At 47.1% G+C, this 19143-nt stretch overlaps 1 protein-coding gene and 2 pseudogenes across 1 annotated transcript; all 3 read left to right on the top strand.

The window, feature by feature from the left end:
- The first annotated feature begins 2393 nt into the window (after positions 1–2393).
- Positions 2394–14262, top strand: LOC140582333 (uncharacterized). Its single transcript, XM_072706695.1, has 2 exons — positions 2394–7948; positions 8512–14262. The coding sequence occupies exons 1-2, from the start codon at positions 5358–5360 to the stop codon at positions 8690–8692; spliced, it is 2772 nt and encodes a 923-aa protein (XP_072562796.1). The 5' UTR covers positions 2394–5357; the 3' UTR covers positions 8693–14262.
- Positions 4459–4587, top strand: LOC140582584 (U2 spliceosomal RNA; annotated as a pseudogene).
- On the top strand, positions 14134–14311 carry LOC140582501 (U2 spliceosomal RNA; annotated as a pseudogene).
- Positions 14312–19143: the final 4832 nt, after the last annotated feature.

Raw genomic sequence — 19143 nt, 5'->3', positions numbered from 1 at the left:
ATACCAGAATTAGTATGAGCAGGACTTAATGTGTGTTCTTATGGTGGGGATGTTAGAAGACATTGAGGTTTTTTATTCTATCTACATCCAATCTTAGCCTCCCACCCAAGATCACTCCATAGAGTACGAACCAACACATCCCACCAAGATCCATTTTAGCTGTGGTAGCCAATATATTTGGGGTTTTATGCGCTTGTCCTATTCAACATCATAACAGTGAATTAAAAATCTACTAAATCAAAGGCAGTACCATGTCATGCTATGCAAATATACATATACATACAGCTCAGGCTCTTTTCTGCAAATATAAGGCTACAAGGCCAAGTGTGGGTAATCAAAATGGCCTTACATTAACAAATACATCACCCGTAAAAAGCATTACATGAGCAATCACAACTATTCCATTTTTTTTTTATCTCAACAGAGAACATCTTGCAAGATCAGTATTTGGGAGAGTTTCCTTCATGACGGTGGGTGAAATATACCACAGCTGCAGAAAAGCCCAGTCTTGGCAGAATAGCCACATTAATGAGCTCTTGAGCAAAGACCTTTACTCCCAAAGGGACAGAAAACTCTATCAGGCCATGCTGGCAAAGACCCTTGTTTCAAACCTGGTACCACTTTGCGTTGAATGCTGAAAAGGGCCCTTTAAATACATTAGGTATGATATTTGATAAACTTGGGTTTACTTTACTCATAAAAAATAATACCCCAATTTACCCAAATGAGTGAGTACAAATATTGATTTGAAATATTAATTAATGTTAATATTCAAATTAATTAATATTAATATTGAAATATTAATTGATTTGAGTAAATCTTATAGGATGGTACTGTGACAGTAGGTAGATTATAGCTTTATTTATTTAAAATGTTTCCTAGAATTGGGTATACTTTACTTAAAAAGGGTTTAAAGTCAACCCAAAAAAGTGAGTGCAAATTGTTACATCATTCAATCTGAGTAAATTCTACAGTTTATTTTTTTGAAGTTCATGTACAGAATTACAGTACATTACAGTATTTTATCGGCAAGGTTCTCATAAATATTGCCCAGAAAGCATTTTTTCTACAGTATTGAACTATTTTACTGATGAACATCATGTTACTGTAATAACTTCACTGTTTATTACAGCAGGGGTGCAGATTGAACCCATGACCCTGGAGGCGTGAGGCTATAGTAGGAGCAACGGGCCACTATTCATACTGTGAGAAATGGTGCATTTTTAATCATACATTGTAACTGATATGTCGTTACACTGCTTGTGTATGCTTTGCACCTTGCCTTTCTCCCTTACTTGTGTTTCTTGTTCTCCACACCTTGTGAGCTTCAACATGAACTGATTGATTGTTTTTCATAAGGCCCCAGGTTAGTTAGGTCCAGTCTCCTGGAAAATCACTAGAATGTGTCCTTGGCTTTCGAAGCTAAGAGCATCTTATTTTCAGGGAGAGCCCTGTAATATTTATTTTAATAAATTATTTTTATTGATAAACCTTCATACTGATAATCCTCTTGTAGTGGTCCTAAAAGAAAACATGACTGAAGATATTATGTTTGTTTTATCCATTTCAGTAGACACATTTCACGATTCAGTAACCTGACTTGTCCAATAGATGGCAGTGTAGTACTTCGACTAGGACGTGCTATGGAAATTGCCGGTAAAAGCTGGTTTTCCATTTTAAACGTTTGTCTGACTGAAATGACCACATGTTGTACATATGTAATCGTACTATACCTCTAACCTTCAGCGTTGTATTACCTGCCTTAATTATCTGCAGCAATAAAATATGTACGTGTAATTGGGCAGCTGCAAGTTAAGCAATCTGTCTGATTTTACATTAAAGTAGGATGTACTGTTTGCAACAGTGATTTCAGCATTGCCCATGACGGTTTAAACGATTGTAAAAGGCATGTTGAGGTGAGTTTAACAAGTGTCATTTCATGTGCTGTATTATTCAGGTCTACACTAGTTAGACACTTGGTTAGTTGCTAATGCTGTCATGAAAGACTCCTTGAAGACTTTTGTAAAGTAGCAATGGAATAAAATTAAGGAATTTGCATAAATGATAAAATAATCTACTTATATTATTGTCAAAATACATAATTTTGACCTTCGTAATTTAGTGCGCTGACTAGAGGAAATTAATGAACAAATTAAACTTTGAAATCAAGTTTGTTGAAGTTATCTCCCTCCTTGTCGGGGGGTTGGGGGCACCTCCCTGAATTGAGTTTTTGCAGGTTGGGATGTCTGAATTATCCCACCTTAGGGAAGGGAGGGGGTGCTGGCTGTGGAAGTTGGGGGGCGGCGACAGACGATCCGTAGCCACGCCCAACATACGATCTGTAGGCACGTGGCCACTTCCCTGCGTTTGATTGCTTTTATTTCTGTGTGGACATATTTCCAGGATGCTGCACATTATTCGGGGGTGTGAGGGAGCTGTGGTGCATTTGCGGGAGTCTTCCGGGAGAGGTGTGATGTCTACATAAGATTATGTTTTAAAATGCGATCCAGTTGTTTAAATGTTCTGCCACTACACATTTCTATGCAGGACATAATTCATGGACTCAAACAGAGCAGTAGCACCAAAATTTATTGGTTATTTTAAGAAAGCAAGATAAATTACTGCGCATATGATACAGTAAAATGAGGTCAGTAAGAGCTTTTTTTAACGTTAGTACTGCTAAATCTCACTATTGCGGCGCGCGTCAGTCAGACGTAACACGCGAGAGTATGACAGACTGCGGTCAACGACGTTGTGTGGCGCGAGCGGCACATGGTTGTCAACGGCCAGAGTCCAAACCCTTTTACTAAGGGAGATGTCCGACGTTTGAGCTCCGGCAAGCAAAACCAAAACCGTATTTATTTTGATAATTTCTGCTTAGACTTTATTAAACTAATACATGTATGTTTCGTGGTAACTTATGTACTTATTGATGTAACTGAGTTTCGATAATTTAGAAGTTAATTGCGAATTTTTACCTGGTTAGCCAGTTCTTGCTAGTTGGCCCTAGCATTGCGTTGTGTTTTCGTTGGTGTGACTCTGGGTTTTTTTTTTTTTACTGAGCACTGTTTTGGTTGATCACTGTTAGCACTTATTCATCGATATTAACATTATTAATATTTATTAACATTTTGATCTGTTGTGCTGTTTATTGTGCGATTAACCTATTTTATTCCCAAGCTTACTGATTTTATGTGTTTTGGGAAGGTGTTTGATGCCGTTTTAGCCCGACCCTTGTGCAGAGCTTGGAAGTCATGCGGATGTGTTCCTTTTTTACCCTCTGGAGTCTAGGGGTAGGGGACACACTTTCACTAACTGGGGCATGGTCACACATTTCATTCAATATCAAAAACTTAATTCCTGGCAAATAAATTATTTCTTATATGTTTGGTTTGGCAACAAACTCATCTTAATCTTAGTGTACTTTGTAAATATGTTATGTGAAGTTTGTAATTTGACATTCAAAGTATAGACATGGCAAAATGCAGTTTGGAACACTTGCAGAAACATTATAAAACTACATTGTAAGCAATGATGGCAGTTTGTTTTGATCCCAGATATCTGATCACCAAAGTCTTGGCTACACGAAGATGACTAAATGGTGTAGTTGCAATATTCATTTGGATAAATAAATAAGAAAAATCTAACTCATGTAACTATTTCTGGCTCCTTTCATTGAATATATAGCAACTTTCATGTGAATGAATGAGCCATTGTCACCTGGCCACATCCCTCCCCCCTTTTATGGCGCTGAAGGGGATGTATCTGGATCGCGTTTCACCGTTGCGCTGTTCATCAAATTACCATGCGAATGCGATCTGAATACGCGCTAATGCGGCTATTTAGAATGTGAATAGCAATCTTCGGGTGACAGTGGTACTACACACCCCCGATGCAGGTAAAACAAAGTAAGGTGACATGGTTTACTTTTTTGCCGATTTAAAAAGTTTAATACTTGCGACAATGAACGTTTTGAAAAGAATGCAGATTACAGATTTAGTCAGCATTTTTTTTTCATGTTTCTATAATAAGATTTCAGCGAGTCATGAACTGAAATACACAAGAAAGATCGCGGCATTGCCGACGATGCCGTCGACTCCAGAGGGTTAGAGGTCTTAACTTTTTAATAGCATGCATATAAGGTGACATTTTAATTGTTTTATTGACCATATAATTGTAATTAGGTTTAAATGGTGTATAATTGTATTTGCTGGTCTTATTGCCCTTTTCCTGTTTTATTGGTAATAGTTCTGCAGGTAGTTCTGTTTGTTTAATATTATCTTTGAAAGTCTTATTGTACTGTGTTGGCATGATTTGCATAGTGTAGGAATGTTTCAACCTCATAGATTGTGATTATGTGTTAATATAAGTAGTACAAGCATAATATTTATGATTTATGAATACAAATATGTATTTGAGCTGATTTACATTTTGTTTTGGTATGAAAAGGTTATTTTGATACGTCCCCCATGGAGGGGACCACATATTAAACAGATTTTTGAAACAGGGACCCGGAAGTGGGGCTTGTCCCGTCCGCTCCACGCATCGACCCGGTATTGCAGTGCTTCCAGGAACGGTGCACCTCTACTGCCCCCTGTTGTTGAAAGGCAGAACTGACTGAGTGGGTGACTAATAGACTGAGTGCCTCTGGATGGCCAGCTAATTAGCTGCATGTGCTGTGAGGGAGGGGCCCTGTCCATGCGTGGCCCCCGTTTCCTGCCGGTTTTCTTTTTCTTTTTTTTTTTTTAAAGTAAGGTGACACGCTGTTTGTGTGGTGGACAGCTGTGCTGAGGTAAGGCATGACGTCATCTTTGCCTTTTGAATTTTCCCTCATGTTTGTTTAAATGATTGCTGTTTCTTGAGAGGACAGGAGGACAGGGAGGAGTCGTGGCCCCGACACCGACGGCTGCGACGCCCCTGGGCATTCTACTCCGAGCGGGGGCGTCACGGAGACCCGGCTAACGGCGACCCGCTAAGCGGCAGCCCCATATCGACTTGGGTCTCTCTTCATCCCGCATAAATCTTTCGGTTTTTACTAAAGATTTCCGTGGGGTATAGTCATAGTTGTTTGGGTTAATTCTGACTACCACAAAAGTTTACAAGCCCTATTTTGGCAAGAGCTAATCCTAATCATTTTCATCCTTGCCGTTTAAATCACTCATGAATAGATGTGTTTGTGAGAACTTGGTTTTGTCACGCCCCGCTCCGTCTGCTCCCGATGTGTGCCCCGCCCACCTCGTTACCTCGTGTTCAGCCCTAAGTGTGATTGCCTGTGTCCTGTTAAGTCTAGCTTGTCTTGGGTATTTAGTCCTCGTCTGAGTCAGTCTTCCCCAGACTTGTCATTGTATTGTCCTTCGATGTCCGTACCTGTCCGTCTGCCTCCAAATAAACCCCGTTTCCCTGACGACCTGGCTGCTCTCGCCTGCTTCCCTTCTCGCCTCCCCGACGATCGTGACAGAATGACAAGTCTGTCGAACAACGCAACGCAGCAGGGCGAGGACCTCTGGCTCGTCCTGCTGCATGAAGTCGCGTTTTGGGGTGAGCAGCCGGAGATCAAGGAAGACCCCACGCTTTTCGGCTTGGTCCAACGAAGCCAGGAGCTCCTCCAGGGAGTAAACCCTAGGACAGAGGAGCGCAACATGGCGGAAGTACGCTCCCTCCTGAAGCAGCTCGTCCGCCGGGTTAGGGAGAAGCGGCTCCAGCCGCTCGTTAGCACAGAGGTAACTCCGCCCCCACCTACCGGTCCCGGAAGGAAGAAGAAGAAGAGGCGCAGGGGAAAAGGGGAAGAAGCCGCCCCGACTCTCTTCTTGGGGGCTTGCTCACTGCACCCCGCCTGGGAGGACACCGCTGCTATCCGCCTGGCGAGCTTCCACGTGGAGAAACCACCTCTGCTGGAGGCTTATTTTTATCGGCCGGAGCACCTGGGTCTAGGCGGGATACGTGCTGTGCGGGACGGCATTCCACGGGTCCCGAGAGCCCTTAAAGGGGCAGCGCTTAGTCGCTCGGCGCCCCTCCTGCCGCCCGTGCCGGACCCGCCTGCTGCTGCTGCCGCCGCTCTGCCCGCGGCACCGCCTGTTGCTGCTGCTGCCGCCGCTCTGCCCGCGGCACCGCCTGTTGCTGCGGATGCCGCCGCTCTGCCCGCGGCACCGCCTGCTGCTGCTGCCACGCTGCCAGCAGCTCTGCTTGACCCGCCTGTCCTGCCTGCTGCAGCTGCCGCCGCTCTGCCCGCGGCACCGCCTGCTGCAGCTTCCGCCGCTTTGCCAGCGGACCCGCCTGTCCTGCCTGACCCGCTTGTCCCACCTGACCCGCCTGTCCTGCCAGCTCTGCCTGCAGTCCCTGCAGCTGCCACCACTCTGGCTGCAGCACCCGCCGCGGCGCCCCCTGCTGGCCGCGTGATGGCGGCGCCCCCTGCTGGCCGCGTGATGGCGGCGCCCCCTGCTGGCCAAGTGACTGCGGTGCCCGCCGAGGCGCCCCTTGCTGGCCATGTGACGGCGGCGCCTGTCCTGCCGGCACCTGAACTGCCCGTCTCGCCTGTCCTGCCGGCTCTTGACCTGCCCGTCTCGCCTGTCCTGCCGGCTCTTGACCTGCCCGTCTCGCCTGTCCTGCCGGCTCTTGAACTGCCTGTCTCGCCTGTTCTGCCGGCACCCGAACTGCCTGAGGTGGCTGCGGTTGCGCCCCCTGTTGGCCGTGTGATGGCGGCGCCCGCTGTGGCGCTCCCTGCTGGTCGCGTGCTGGCGGCGCCCACCGAGGCGCCCCCTGCTGACCGGACGCCCGAGGCGCCTGTCCAGGCGGCCCCTGCTGGTCGCACGCCTGCAGCTGCCTCCGCTCTTCCTGAGGTGCCCACCGAGGCGCCTCCTGCTGGCTACACGCCCGCGGCCCCATCCGAGGCCGCCTCTCCCGTCATGCCCGCGGCCCTGCCTGAGGCCGCCTCTCCCGTCATGCCCGCGGCCCTGCCTGAGGCCGCCTCTCCCGTCCTGCCCGCGGCCCTGACTCCCTCGCCATTACCCCGGCAAGGCCGACGCCCCCCAGGACCCCGCCTCTCCGTCTCCAGCAAGGGACGGGGACATAGGCGTAGGGCCCTCGGTCCCGCCTCCGGGTCCTTGTCGGTCGCCTCCGGGCCCCCCTGCTCCGGCTGGGCGTTGGACGCCGCCTTCGCCGGCTCCGGCTGCGCCTCCGCCTGCCGCGGCTTCCCCCTCCTGCCTGCCTTCACTGGTGTTCCCTCCTGCTCCCTCCGTGTCCCCTCCGTCACTCCCTCGTCCCGTTCCCTTGGCCCCTGGGTGGTCCCCTCCTGCTCCCTCCTCCCTCTCCCCTGCAGCCCCTCCGGCCGCTGCCCGTCGCCCGCCTGGGTTCCCTCGTGCTCCCCTTGCTCCTCCTCCCTTTCCCTTTCTGCCTCCTGTCTCTGCTCCTCTGCCCTCTGTGTCTCCTCTGTTCACTCCTGGCCCCTCCGTGTCGCCTGTGGGTGTTCCCTCCGTGTCGCCCTTTTCTGTCTGTCTGTCCGCTTTCCCTGTTCTTTGTCGGGTTCTGTCCTTCGTCTCGTCCCTGTTCCTGTTTTGTGTCTCTGTCTTGTTCCCTGTTTTTGGTTGATGTTTTGCTTTGTCTTCCAGGTCCTGTTCCCCGGTTCCGTCTCGTCCGTCGCCTCCTCTTGGGCGCGCCCGGTGTGCGCGCCTTTGGGGGGGGGTTATGTCACGCCCCGCTCCGTCCGCTCCCGATGTATGCCCCGCCCACCTCGTTACCTCGTGTTCAGCCCTAAGTGTGATTGCCTGTGTCCTGTTAAGTCTAGCTTGTCTTGGGTATTTAGTCCTCGTCTGAGTCAGTCTTCCCCAGACTTGTCATTGTATTGTCCTTCGATGTCCGTACCTGTCCGTCTGCCTCCAAATAAACCCCGTTTCCCTGACGACCTGGCTGCTCTCGCCTGCTTCCCTTCTCGCCTCCCCGACGATCGTGACAGGTTTGTTTTAAGCATTTTAAATTTAAATAAATACTGCAATACTCATTGCAGAAATACATCTTTTCCAATATTGTGCAGCCTAATAATGAAGTACTTACTACTAGGAGATATCTAACAACATACGATGCAACATTCAACAGGGGGTAGTGAAGTGATATGTGGCAGATCAAAGTGCCAATTCGATGTGGGGCAGTGATTAGCATGTGGAGAATGCTGCAGCAGTATTACAAAATCAGCAACTCTTTTAAAAATAATAGTGATACAAATATATTATTTATTAATAAGTATATAGAATCAGTACACAAAGTATAAGTATATAAATATAAGCATATAAAGTATATAAGTACATAAAGTGTAAGTATATAAAGTTTAAGTATATAAAGTATATAAGTATAAAAATCTTAAGTATAAAAATGATATAAGTATAAAAATGTTATAAGTTTAAAAATGTTATGAGTATAAAAATGTTATAAGTATAAAAAATTTATGTAAAAAAAGTTTAAGGGCTCAGAGGCCTGCTGCTCCTACTCATCAGAGTGGATCTGTTGCTTGAACTTCTTCAGAGCCTCTGCTAAGATGGCAGCAATGTCCTCTGAGGGCATGGGCGTCCCCTGCGTCAGTCCCCTCCTCGTCACTGGCGTCCCACCTGGCGACCTCAGCACTGGGCACAGTTTAATGTGCGGCAGCTCCGCCAGAACATCCACCATGTTGGGGCCATTGGTGGGTCCTGCGCCACTTCCCTGACGATGACTCGTCTTCTGCTTCGGGCCCTGGATATTAGCAGGCGGAGGAGGAGGAGGAGGAGGAGGAGGGGGCGGGAAACAGCTTGGAGCTGAAGTGGGGACTATAAGAGGAGTCCCAGTGGTCTCCGAACTGCTCCGGGGCATATTTGGGTCAGTCAGGGCACCAGCAAGCTGGGAGATCTCGGACCGTAAACGGTCCACCTCGTCTTCGAGGGCTGCAATCTTCTCCCAAACTGCCGCCCACTGATCCCCGTGATCCCCGTGTCCACTGGGGAGGTGGATGCCACTCCCGACATTTGCAGGGGCGTTGCCATTTATAGCAACCCCCGTTGCAACACTTGAGGATGTCTTCACAAAGCGCTGGGAAAGAAAAAAATCTCCAGTTGCAAAAAACTTGTTACATTGTGCAGTTCAACGCAGAGGGGGCGACTCTGTGAAACAAGCGATCTTCCTTGGTCGAAAAAATACTGAATTCGGAACGGAATCAAATTAAAAAAAAACAGTCTGCAGGTCCCAGGCACAGCCCCCGCAGCCAAAAGGGCACGAGCCCCAGAGAACCAGAGGCAACAGGCAGCCGACCCCGCGAGGGTGACGGCCGCTCCTGCACGGGCCAGGGCCCCAGGACCCCAAGCGGCCGGGAGACGACCGGCCCCCAGCAGAGAGCCCCACCTGCGCCGGAGAGGCCCGAGCCCCCCCCAGGCCACCACCCGGGGAGGAGGGCCAGCAACCATGCCAAGGAGGCAGCCGCGCCCAGGAAGGAGCAGCTAGCCCTGGACCCAGGCCCACACAGACACACCCCTCAGCCATACACATAGACCATACACCCACTCACACAACATACACAGATACATACACAGAGACAAAAAGACATAAGCCCATCCACTCCGGACCGCCCTCCACCATGCGGGGGAACGGACGCCACCCCCAGCGCCAACCGCAACCCCAGGGCGCCGCCAGCCGGACGACTACTCGAGTGCCCCCCCACCATCGCGGGCAGGCAGCAGGGGTGTAGGAAGACCTGCCCACTCTCCTCCCACACGCACCTGTGTGAGAGGTGGAGTGTTGGATGCATGTGTTGGTGCATGTGAGTGTATGTGGTGTAAGGGATGAGTATGACTGTTGAGAAACTTAAGATGGATTTAGAATTGACGGGGGAAGTGCGGAGGAGCGCTGCTTCCGAACAGCTCTCCTCCCCATCACCCCCCCACCCCCCCAAGACCCTCAATGTATATGGTGTGAGTAAAATTGAGGGGCGGGCAGCACCTCAGCGGCCCCACCCACCAACCTCTGAGTAGTGCCCCCACCCCCCAAGGCCCTGTGTGTATACTGATATGTGATGACTAAAATGCAATTAAAACAAGGGGAGGCAGAGGGCTGCGCCGCACAGCGAGTAAGGCCATGTGAATGGCCCCCTCACTGCGTGCACGGCACATTCCCACCCCGAGATCCTACATGTGTGCGTGGCATGTTGTGTGAGTGAGGGAGGAGAGGGGCTGGGATTCATCATAGCAGGGGGGAGATTACTACCCCCCGGCAGAAGAGAGCCAGCTGGCTCAGTAGGCACCCCAGCCCCCCACCGTTACATGGGAAGGAGCGGACCCGAGACCCCCGGCGACAACATCCCGGAACAGTGCCGACGCCAAGAGCTAGCCCTCCTCCCCCCCCACCCCGAAGGGCAGCCCGTACTCAGTCACCCACTCATTCGACGACAAATAGTGGCAGACCAGCCCGGGCTCGAGACATGCCACCCCCCACACAGCACAGGCTGGACCTCCTGACACGGACTGACCCACCCCCCCGGCAGTGCCCCGGAGGGAGCACAGGCCACCCCCGCGCAGGAAGGCACCCACCGAGGAAATGGCCAGGCCCCGGGCACCAGAGCCCCAGACCCCCCACCCAAGCCTGCACCGAAGAGGCCAACCACCCATCCCAGGGCCCAGCCCCCGTCACCACCGGTACCCCAGACCCCACGCCCCATGACTGCCAGGCAGCACCCGCCCAAGCCCCCCCACCACCAGCCAGGGCAGACACCCAGACATCACAGGATGGCAGCCACAGCCCCCCCAGCTCCAAGAAGCCACTAGCCGCCCATAGCCCGGGGGCCCAACCCCGCCACCCGCCAGAATCACGAGGAGACAAGACCACAGCCGACCACCCCCCCTACATAATGGAATTGGCCAGAATGGACCAGAGAGAATCCAATTCGCCCAATTGTTTTTTTTTTGGAGGGAATTAGACATTCTCTCCAAACTTATGTGGTCTAGAATTAAATTTCTATACTGAGTAACACATAAATTATTTTTTGATTTCCAGTTCATGAAGATAGTTTTCTTTGCAATGCCTAAGGCAGTAAGGATCATGTGCACTTTATTTTCTTCCATATCTAATACACTTGCATCACTTAAAATGCACAATGTAGGTGAGGTTGGGATATAGCAATTAAACAAAATTCATAGATCTTCACATATCCTTTGCCAGAACTTCTGCACCGGTGTGCAGGACCATATGGCATGCATGTAGTTCTCCACAAAGTTACCTGAGCAGTGGGTGCATAGGTTTGAGTGTATAAGGCCCATTTGGAACATCCTTTGTCCTGTATAATGAGCTCTATGCAGAGTTTTGTATGGTATAAGCTGTAAGTTGGGGTTTTTAGTCATTTTGAAGGTGTTTAAACATATTTCTTTCCAAACGTTTTGATCTGGATCGATGGATAGATCTTGCTCCCATTTTGAGGTTGGGAGGGAAATTGAGTCATCCATTTTTGACAATAACTTATACATTTTTTGCAATAATTTGGGGCTAGAAAGATTAAAAAATTCTAGCACCCATGGAGGTATTTCTAAGTTAAACTGATTAAGATTGAACCTTGCCTGAATTGCTGGTACTCAAGAAATTTACTGTTGCTAATTCCGTATTTTGAGACTAGTTCGTCGAATGAAATAAATTTTCCGTTTTGCATAACATGTTCAAGATTTCTAATCCCTTTATCATGCCATAAGGGAAAGCTCAATTTTATCTTTTTTCGGCAAATATCTGGATTGTTCCAAATGGGTGTTAGTTTGCAGGGGATAAGTGGAGACCTAGTTATTTTTAAAAAGTCCCACCAGGCTGTTAATGAGGTGTTAATACTAAGGCTCTTAAAACACTTATAACACTTAATGGTAGGACTTATAAAAGGCAGATCAGACAATTTTACTTCTCTGCAGATTGCTTGTTCTAAGTCCAGCCATGGACTATCTACCGGGCTTGATTTGATCCAATTTGTTATATACTGCAGTCTGTTGGCTAAGAAGTAGTGATAGAAACTTGGTAGTTCTAGACCACCATTACCTTTGGCTTTTTGCAGAGTTTTCAAGCTGATTCGTGATGGTTTGTTCTTCAATAAAAATGACAAGATGCTTGAGTCTAGTGATTTAAACCAAGCCATAGAGGGTTTATTATTGATCATTGAGAACAAGTAATTGATTTTAGGCAGGACCATCATTTTAATGGTGGCAACTCTTCCAATGAGTGATATAGGTAGAGATTTCCACTGCACAAGATCCTCTTCCACCTTTTTTAACAAAGGAATATGATTCATCTGTACTAGATCTGAGAGTCTGGTGGAAAATTTTATGCCTAAGTATCTAAGGTTACCTGACTAAAGGAGTAGTAGTTGTGTTTTGGAAACTACAATTCAAAGGCAAAACTGTTGATTTGCTCCAGTTGACGGAGTAGTCTGATATAGATGAGAACTTATCTATAAGTGATATTGTCTTCAGAAGAGAGGTTGGAGAATTCCTAAAAAAAAGTAATACGTCATCTGCATAAAGGCTTATCTTGTGGTCTGTTTTTTCTGTTTGAATTCCTTTAATATCTACATTTTGTCTAATTAGTTTGTTGTTTTTAATTGTATTTGATCATTTTAATATTTCATGGCCAATTTTAATATTGTCACTTTGAATGTCAGGGGTTTGAGGAACGTTTTAAAACGCACGTTGGTTTTTAATCAGCTGGCATCTTCCCCTTCAGCATTTGTTTTCTGCAGGAAGTCCACCTCCGGGACCAGCGGGACGAGGCTCTCTTTTCACGACAATGGAAGAGGGGTAGATCCTACTGGAGCGTAGGTGGTGTCCACTCCTCAGGCGTCGGGATTCTTTTTGGCGACCGCGCCTTTGAGGAAGTAAGTTCATTTACCGTTCTTCAAGGCAGGGTTTTGGGAGTGGACGCCACATGGAGGGGACAGCGTCTCCGGGCCATATGCATCTACGCTCCAGTGGAGGCCTCGTCCCGTATAACTCTCTCTGAGGAGTTGTCCCCGTTCTGTGTCACAGATCGACACTTGATTTTAGGAGGGGACTTTCACATCGCGTTGGAGGAACTTGTGGATGGTTTTAAAACATGCAACCCCAGCATGCTGGGCTTCACCTGGCATAATAGTCGCGGAGCCAGCAGTCGCATCGACTACATTTTAGCTTCTCCCCCCGTTGTTTTTGAAAAGGTGTCCTTCTCCCCACAGTGGCCCACTTGGCAGTGGAGGCCACTGCCTCCATAGACGCCCCTGTATATGGGGGCGGCTATTGGAAAATTAACCTGCAGATTCTGGAGGAGAGCGATTTTAGACACCTTTTTTTAGATCACTTCTCCGAGTGGCAGAAGGACAAGCCTACCTTCCCCTCTGTGGCCGAATGGTGGGAGAGTGTGAAGGACAGGATCCAAACCTTCTCCATGCAGTATAGCAAGCAGCACAGGATGGAGAAGAAATTCTCCATTCTGCAGCTGGTGAGAAGGTTGCGGGATGAATACGCCACTTACAACAATGGGGGCATGTATTAGGATGAATTCACGGACGATTACGTCACCCACGTGGCATGGAATTAATCCTTTTACTATAATATTCTGAGAAGTTGTAATTGTGGATTAATTCTGATCGTGTGTGGACTGATCGTCCTGAAATTCAGATCAATTGTCCATGATTCACCCCGAATGTTACTAGACTGCACAAACATGTTATTTACCGATCCCCTGTAAAACCTAATTTTGCCATAAATAACTTGGGCTCGTAAAAAGAAGCCAGGATGCTCATCTTGCATCAAAAGCATGCATTTGAGATGACATTTTAATTGCATAAATGGCCATATGTGTTTACTTAGATTTTAATGGTGTGTAAATATATTGGTTGCTTTTTTTTTTTGCTTATTTTATGGTGAATGGTTCTGCAGATAGTTTGTTTAATACTATTTTTAAATATTTTTAGTAATGTCTTATTGTATTGGCATTCACTTGTATGATATGGGAAAATTTCAGCCTGTTATATTATGACTATTTCTGAATATCATTGTTTTAGTAGGAAAATGTTGTTTTTAATTCCCTTGTTGACAGTGCCAATTTTTTAAGTGCAGTTTCTATTATATGTTTTAATGTGTTTGTGTCGATGTAAATAATTGTGCAGAACTGTTTAATAAAGTATTTGGATCTGAAAAAAAAATCTGTTTTATCAGTTTAATATCTGATACGTCCCCTATGGAGGGGACCACATATTACACAGATTTTTGGAACAGGGAGCCGGAAGTGGGGCTTGCCCCGTCCGCTCCACGCATCGACCCGGTATTGCTGTGCTTCCGGGAACAGTGCACCTCTACTGCCCCCTGTTGTTGAAAGGCAGAACTGACTGACTGACTGACTATATAAAGTACATGATCTTACCACACTGACATTTCTGATTTTGCTAACAATCATGTACAGTAAATTTAAAAGCTTTTTGTTTTGTCATAAATTATTTATGCTATTTTACAATGCAGATAAAGTATTCCTGTCGATACAAGGAGGATATATTTCTTTTCTCGATGGATGTCGTTTTGAACCTAAAGGTTGTTTTTTTGGAAGAGCAGTATATAGTTACTGCCTACATTTTTTGCTGTGCATGTGATTTTGATGAGAAGATTACATTTTTATATCTCTGCGTAGATTTTTTCAGCAATAATTGAGTCTATCCTTGTGTATTTAAGGTTTTGGTAATTCATGATTACCAAATAAGATTTGGTGTCATTGTACAAATATAATAAGATTCAGTGTGCAGTTACCAGGTTACAAATAAACAAACAAATAAATAAAATGGCATCAGAAGAGAAGTATGATGACAGTAAAATGTGTGAAACTAGTGGAATGTGAAAAATGTGTGTGCATATAAGTCTCCACATGTATAAAGCGGCTGTATAGCATAACGAAAAGGAGCAATGGATAACTGACATAAAGTGCTTACTGTCCATAACGACAATGAGTCATGTACGGCGTAAGATAAACACAACATGCGTTAACTTTGGATATGCATAATGCACACACAAGAATCATATGTCTTTGGAATCGAGAGAACTATCAGATAACTTCAACAAGTTACCAAATGGATGCAAAATCAAAGATAGGCTATTAATTTCTGCCTGGCACTAACCTTGTATTCCTCTGTCACATGACCGGTGGGAAGTAGGACCCGAATGCAAGCTGTAGGGCAGAACCCCCTTTGCGGGGAGCTTTTCTGGCAGGCAGGCTTGGGCACAGAGACGCAAACAGACAAGGACAGAACTGGAGAACATTGGCCTGGGCACTTTACCAAACTAAGGAATGGGAAAACACAAGGCAGCTGGTAGTGACTGACAGAAGGACAGGAACATGAGGTGAGACTAATAAAGACCAAGCGTGGCTCATTAGGGCCACGTCAGGGAGGAGAACTGGAGAGTAAGGTTGACAGGACGGGCAGGCCATGACAGTAACACCCCCCCACCCCCCAATCCTGTGCCCTCCTGGTGCAAAGGCATCATTAAGGGGACACACTGACCAGGGCAAAACCAAGGACAGCAGGGGAGACAAACCGCCAGGACACAACTCATGACAGGCCAGGTAACCCGACAGGGATGCAGACTAGGGACCAAAAGACAAACAGCGGGTGCCAGTGGGCAAGTGGCAACAAAGGAAACAGAAGAAGGAGACAAAGGGAGGGATTGGGCACCAAAAGGACCAAAGGTGGCACAGGACAGACAGGGCAGGACACAACCAGACAAACAATGTGCAACAAGAATAGGGCCAGGAGAGGGAGCCAGGGGGAACCTAAAGTGGGAAGCAAGAGTGACTGGAGTGGGGGCTGGAAGAGTGAAATCGGGCTAAGAGGTGAAACCAGGGAGAACCACGGGGAAGCAAGACTACAGATCAAGCTCCGAGGTGCCGCAGAAGGGTCGCGGCCAGGGAGGCCTTCGGAGTCCTGTCTGGGCCTGTAGAAGGATGAGCTCCTCTCGTCTGCGCCAGCCGAGGGAAGAACAGCATCGGTAGACGGCGAGGGGTGGGCAGAGCCGGAGGGCATCGAGGAGCAGGCAGGACAGGAACTGGACCACACCGTGGACCCTGCAGAACAAAAGCAAAGGCCAGTACCAGTGCCGGAGGAAACCGCAGGTGGTTCCTTTCGGGAACCAATGGATGGGGTCCCCCGAAAAGACCCCCTTGGACCGAGCCGGGATCAGGCGGTAAGTCTGGGTAGCATACCCCAGATCTTTCCTCCTGGAGCCGAACCCCCGACCAGTTTTCCGTTGACCCTGCCGTTGTCACGGCGATAACCTCCTCGGCTGGGGAAACTCTGGTCACGGGGCTGACACCACGGACTGGGACTCAGGGCAAGAACTGGAGGGTCCCACTCCATGTCCTCCGGGGGAATGTCCTCCGGGCCTGTGCCTTAATCCATACTAAATGTAATTAAACAGAATGAAGCTTAAAAGAATAAAATGGTAAAGAGAGGAAAATTTAATGTGTAAGTTTCAAAAAACGGGCTCTTGCTTTTATCCAGATGTTTGCAGGCGTTGTGACTCTGTGATGAATGGTGACGTATGAGATCCTGAGAATGGGCTACGCCTCCAAGGGTGAGTGGCAGGTGGCATTTCCCAGGAATTACAGGCTGGAGATGTCTGAGGAGCTCTCCTGGAGTGAAGACGGAAAGAGAAGAAGGGAACAAGCAGAGGGTGTGGGGAGAAAAAGACTGCAGATCCAGTTACAGGTGAATTGTACAAATGCCCTTGAAGTCTTGGTCCATTAGGGATCCTATTTTTAATAAAAAAAAAAAAAAAGACAATAAATTATTTAAAAATAGAGTTTTCATTTACATCTGTCTAGCAGTTAAAACACATAAAATCAATTAACTTACCTGGTGATTTTGGAACTTCTGACCCCAAATCAAAATAATATAGATTATAACTAAATGCATCGTTTTATTTGGGAAAAAGGGATAAATTAAATAAAAGGTTAAATTCGGAATCTAAAACAAAAACAGCAATTTCACATCAGGAATAAATATCATTTCAAGGGTCTTCAGTACATTTTTCCTGTGTCTGCTCCCTTTACACGTAGAGAGTGATATAGACATGTACCAATATGTTAGACTGACTGAAATAAAACAGAGAAAACGTAAAATAAAGAAGTAAGGAAAATAGAGGTTAAAATGCACGGTAATTTGTTGTCATATTGGCGCAAATGCACATAAAAAATGTACAACCGATTGCTGCATGTATCGCTTTTAAAGGTTAATGCGTACTTGCGAACCAGTTATGTCCATCACTGCATACATAGCTAACAGAAAGTCAAAACGCATTGCTGTGCTCTAGAACTTGTGAAGTAACTTGCGTGCCTGCTAGCGGCATTCCAGTTCATTTCAAAAGGCATGCACAAGCAGTGCCATCTTGTGGTTTGTCATATATGGCAGATAGGCATGTTGCTGGCCACCCTAAACGAGGACCCAGCATGATGTTGGCCACTGCTGCTGGGCTGCTGTCACAGTTGGTGATTTTTGCTACCTGACTCGACGGTGATCTCAGCCATGGTCCATCTCCTGACCCCCATTATATTTTGTGAATGTAAACCCGTTTAAGTTCACTGCTGCACAGTGGGAAGCAAGTGATCAACTCTGGCGTGTACTGACAACGTAAAATTCGAATAATACTTATCGATGTCAAATATGTGTATCTACATGCAACTAACCAACTATTCAATCAGACTCAGGATGTGCAACAATACCATGCCCATTTACAAAACAATACTCATATACTTTAGTTTGTGTTCACTAAAGGGGGGGGCGAGGCCATTGAAGCACCATGCTTGCATTAGTTATAGGACAGACATGTGATCGTGTTAAATCCCCAAAACACAAAAATAACATAACACTACAGTCACCACATCCTGTCAGCTGGATGGAAGGATACTTTTTTTTTTCAAACACTGGGAAAGTTGGCCGGTGAAACAAAACTGGACACAGACAGAAAAGAACCCCACAACTCTCCTCACTGATCTGTCACTCAAAGGTCAACCCCCCCCCCCCCCCACAGGACCATAGCTCAGCCAAGGCTGGTGATGTTGGAACGGCCACCGGGGGGCGCCACTATGCAGTGGCCAGGGCGCCTAGGGACATTGTCGTCAGCTTGGGGACCTGAAAGGCAGCAACAGACTAATTTCAGAAAGGGCTTCGACTGGATGTGTGCAGTGATCATTTTCCATATAGAATTTAAATGTTTTAAGGTCCTTCCAGCAAAAATGAGCTACAAATAAACTACAAATTTACCTCAAAATGGCAATTCCATGGCAATTATGGATGTTCAGTTGTTAATAATAAAAATATATGTTTATTTATACTCAAAGCTTCATAAAACCACACAGGCAAGATTATATGCTGATCCTGGCTCTACAGAGGACGGCAAAATTGCGCATTGATATTTGTACTCATGCACCAAATTTATCGACCCATGAAATGAAAGAAGAGTTAATCATGTGGAAGAGAAGAGAAGAAGAGACAGGTAGATTGTAGAAGACGTCATGCAGAGAACCACTGACACGTATGGGTATGAACTTGAAGAGGAGCCCCAGGTTTGGGATGAGAAACAGACACGAAACACCGGAAGGGAAAAAGAGGATGGCCACCAGGTACAGGATGGCCTGCACAATGCAGGAAATATTCAATTCAATTCAATTCAATTTTATTTATATAGCGCATTATCACAACATTATATTGTCTCAATGCGCTTTACATTTCTGCCTCGTAAGGACCCCTCATTGAGTAAGCCAAAGGCAACGGTGGCAAGGAAAAACTCCCTAAGAGGAAGAAACCTTGGGAGGAACCAGACCCAAAGGGGGAGCCCATCCTCCAGGGGCCGGCAGATGAGTCAAACAAACAAGATGAAATGACTAAGCTAATACAGACAAGATGAAATGACTAAGCTAATACAGGGGTTGAAATATATGTCTCAATGCAGCGGCCGACCGGTGCAGGCACGGGGTGCTTGATGCACGATGGCAGGATTAATAGACACACAGCCGCAGGATGGATGGCGAGGCATCGTGTTGAGCCAAGGGCAGGCAGGTTGGAGGGTAGTTGCCGGAGGTGGAGGTAGTTGTCTTGCAGGCCGCAGAAGCATAAACTCTTCAACGACATTGTGCTCCATGGAGCAC

This window comes from Paramormyrops kingsleyae, chromosome 24 (assembly GCF_048594095.1).
Source record: "Paramormyrops kingsleyae isolate MSU_618 chromosome 24, PKINGS_0.4, whole genome shotgun sequence".
Lineage (NCBI taxonomy): Eukaryota > Metazoa > Chordata > Actinopteri > Osteoglossiformes > Mormyridae > Paramormyrops > Paramormyrops kingsleyae.
Note: the sequence above shows the minus strand (reverse complement) of the source record. Positions and strands in the feature narration are given on the sequence as shown.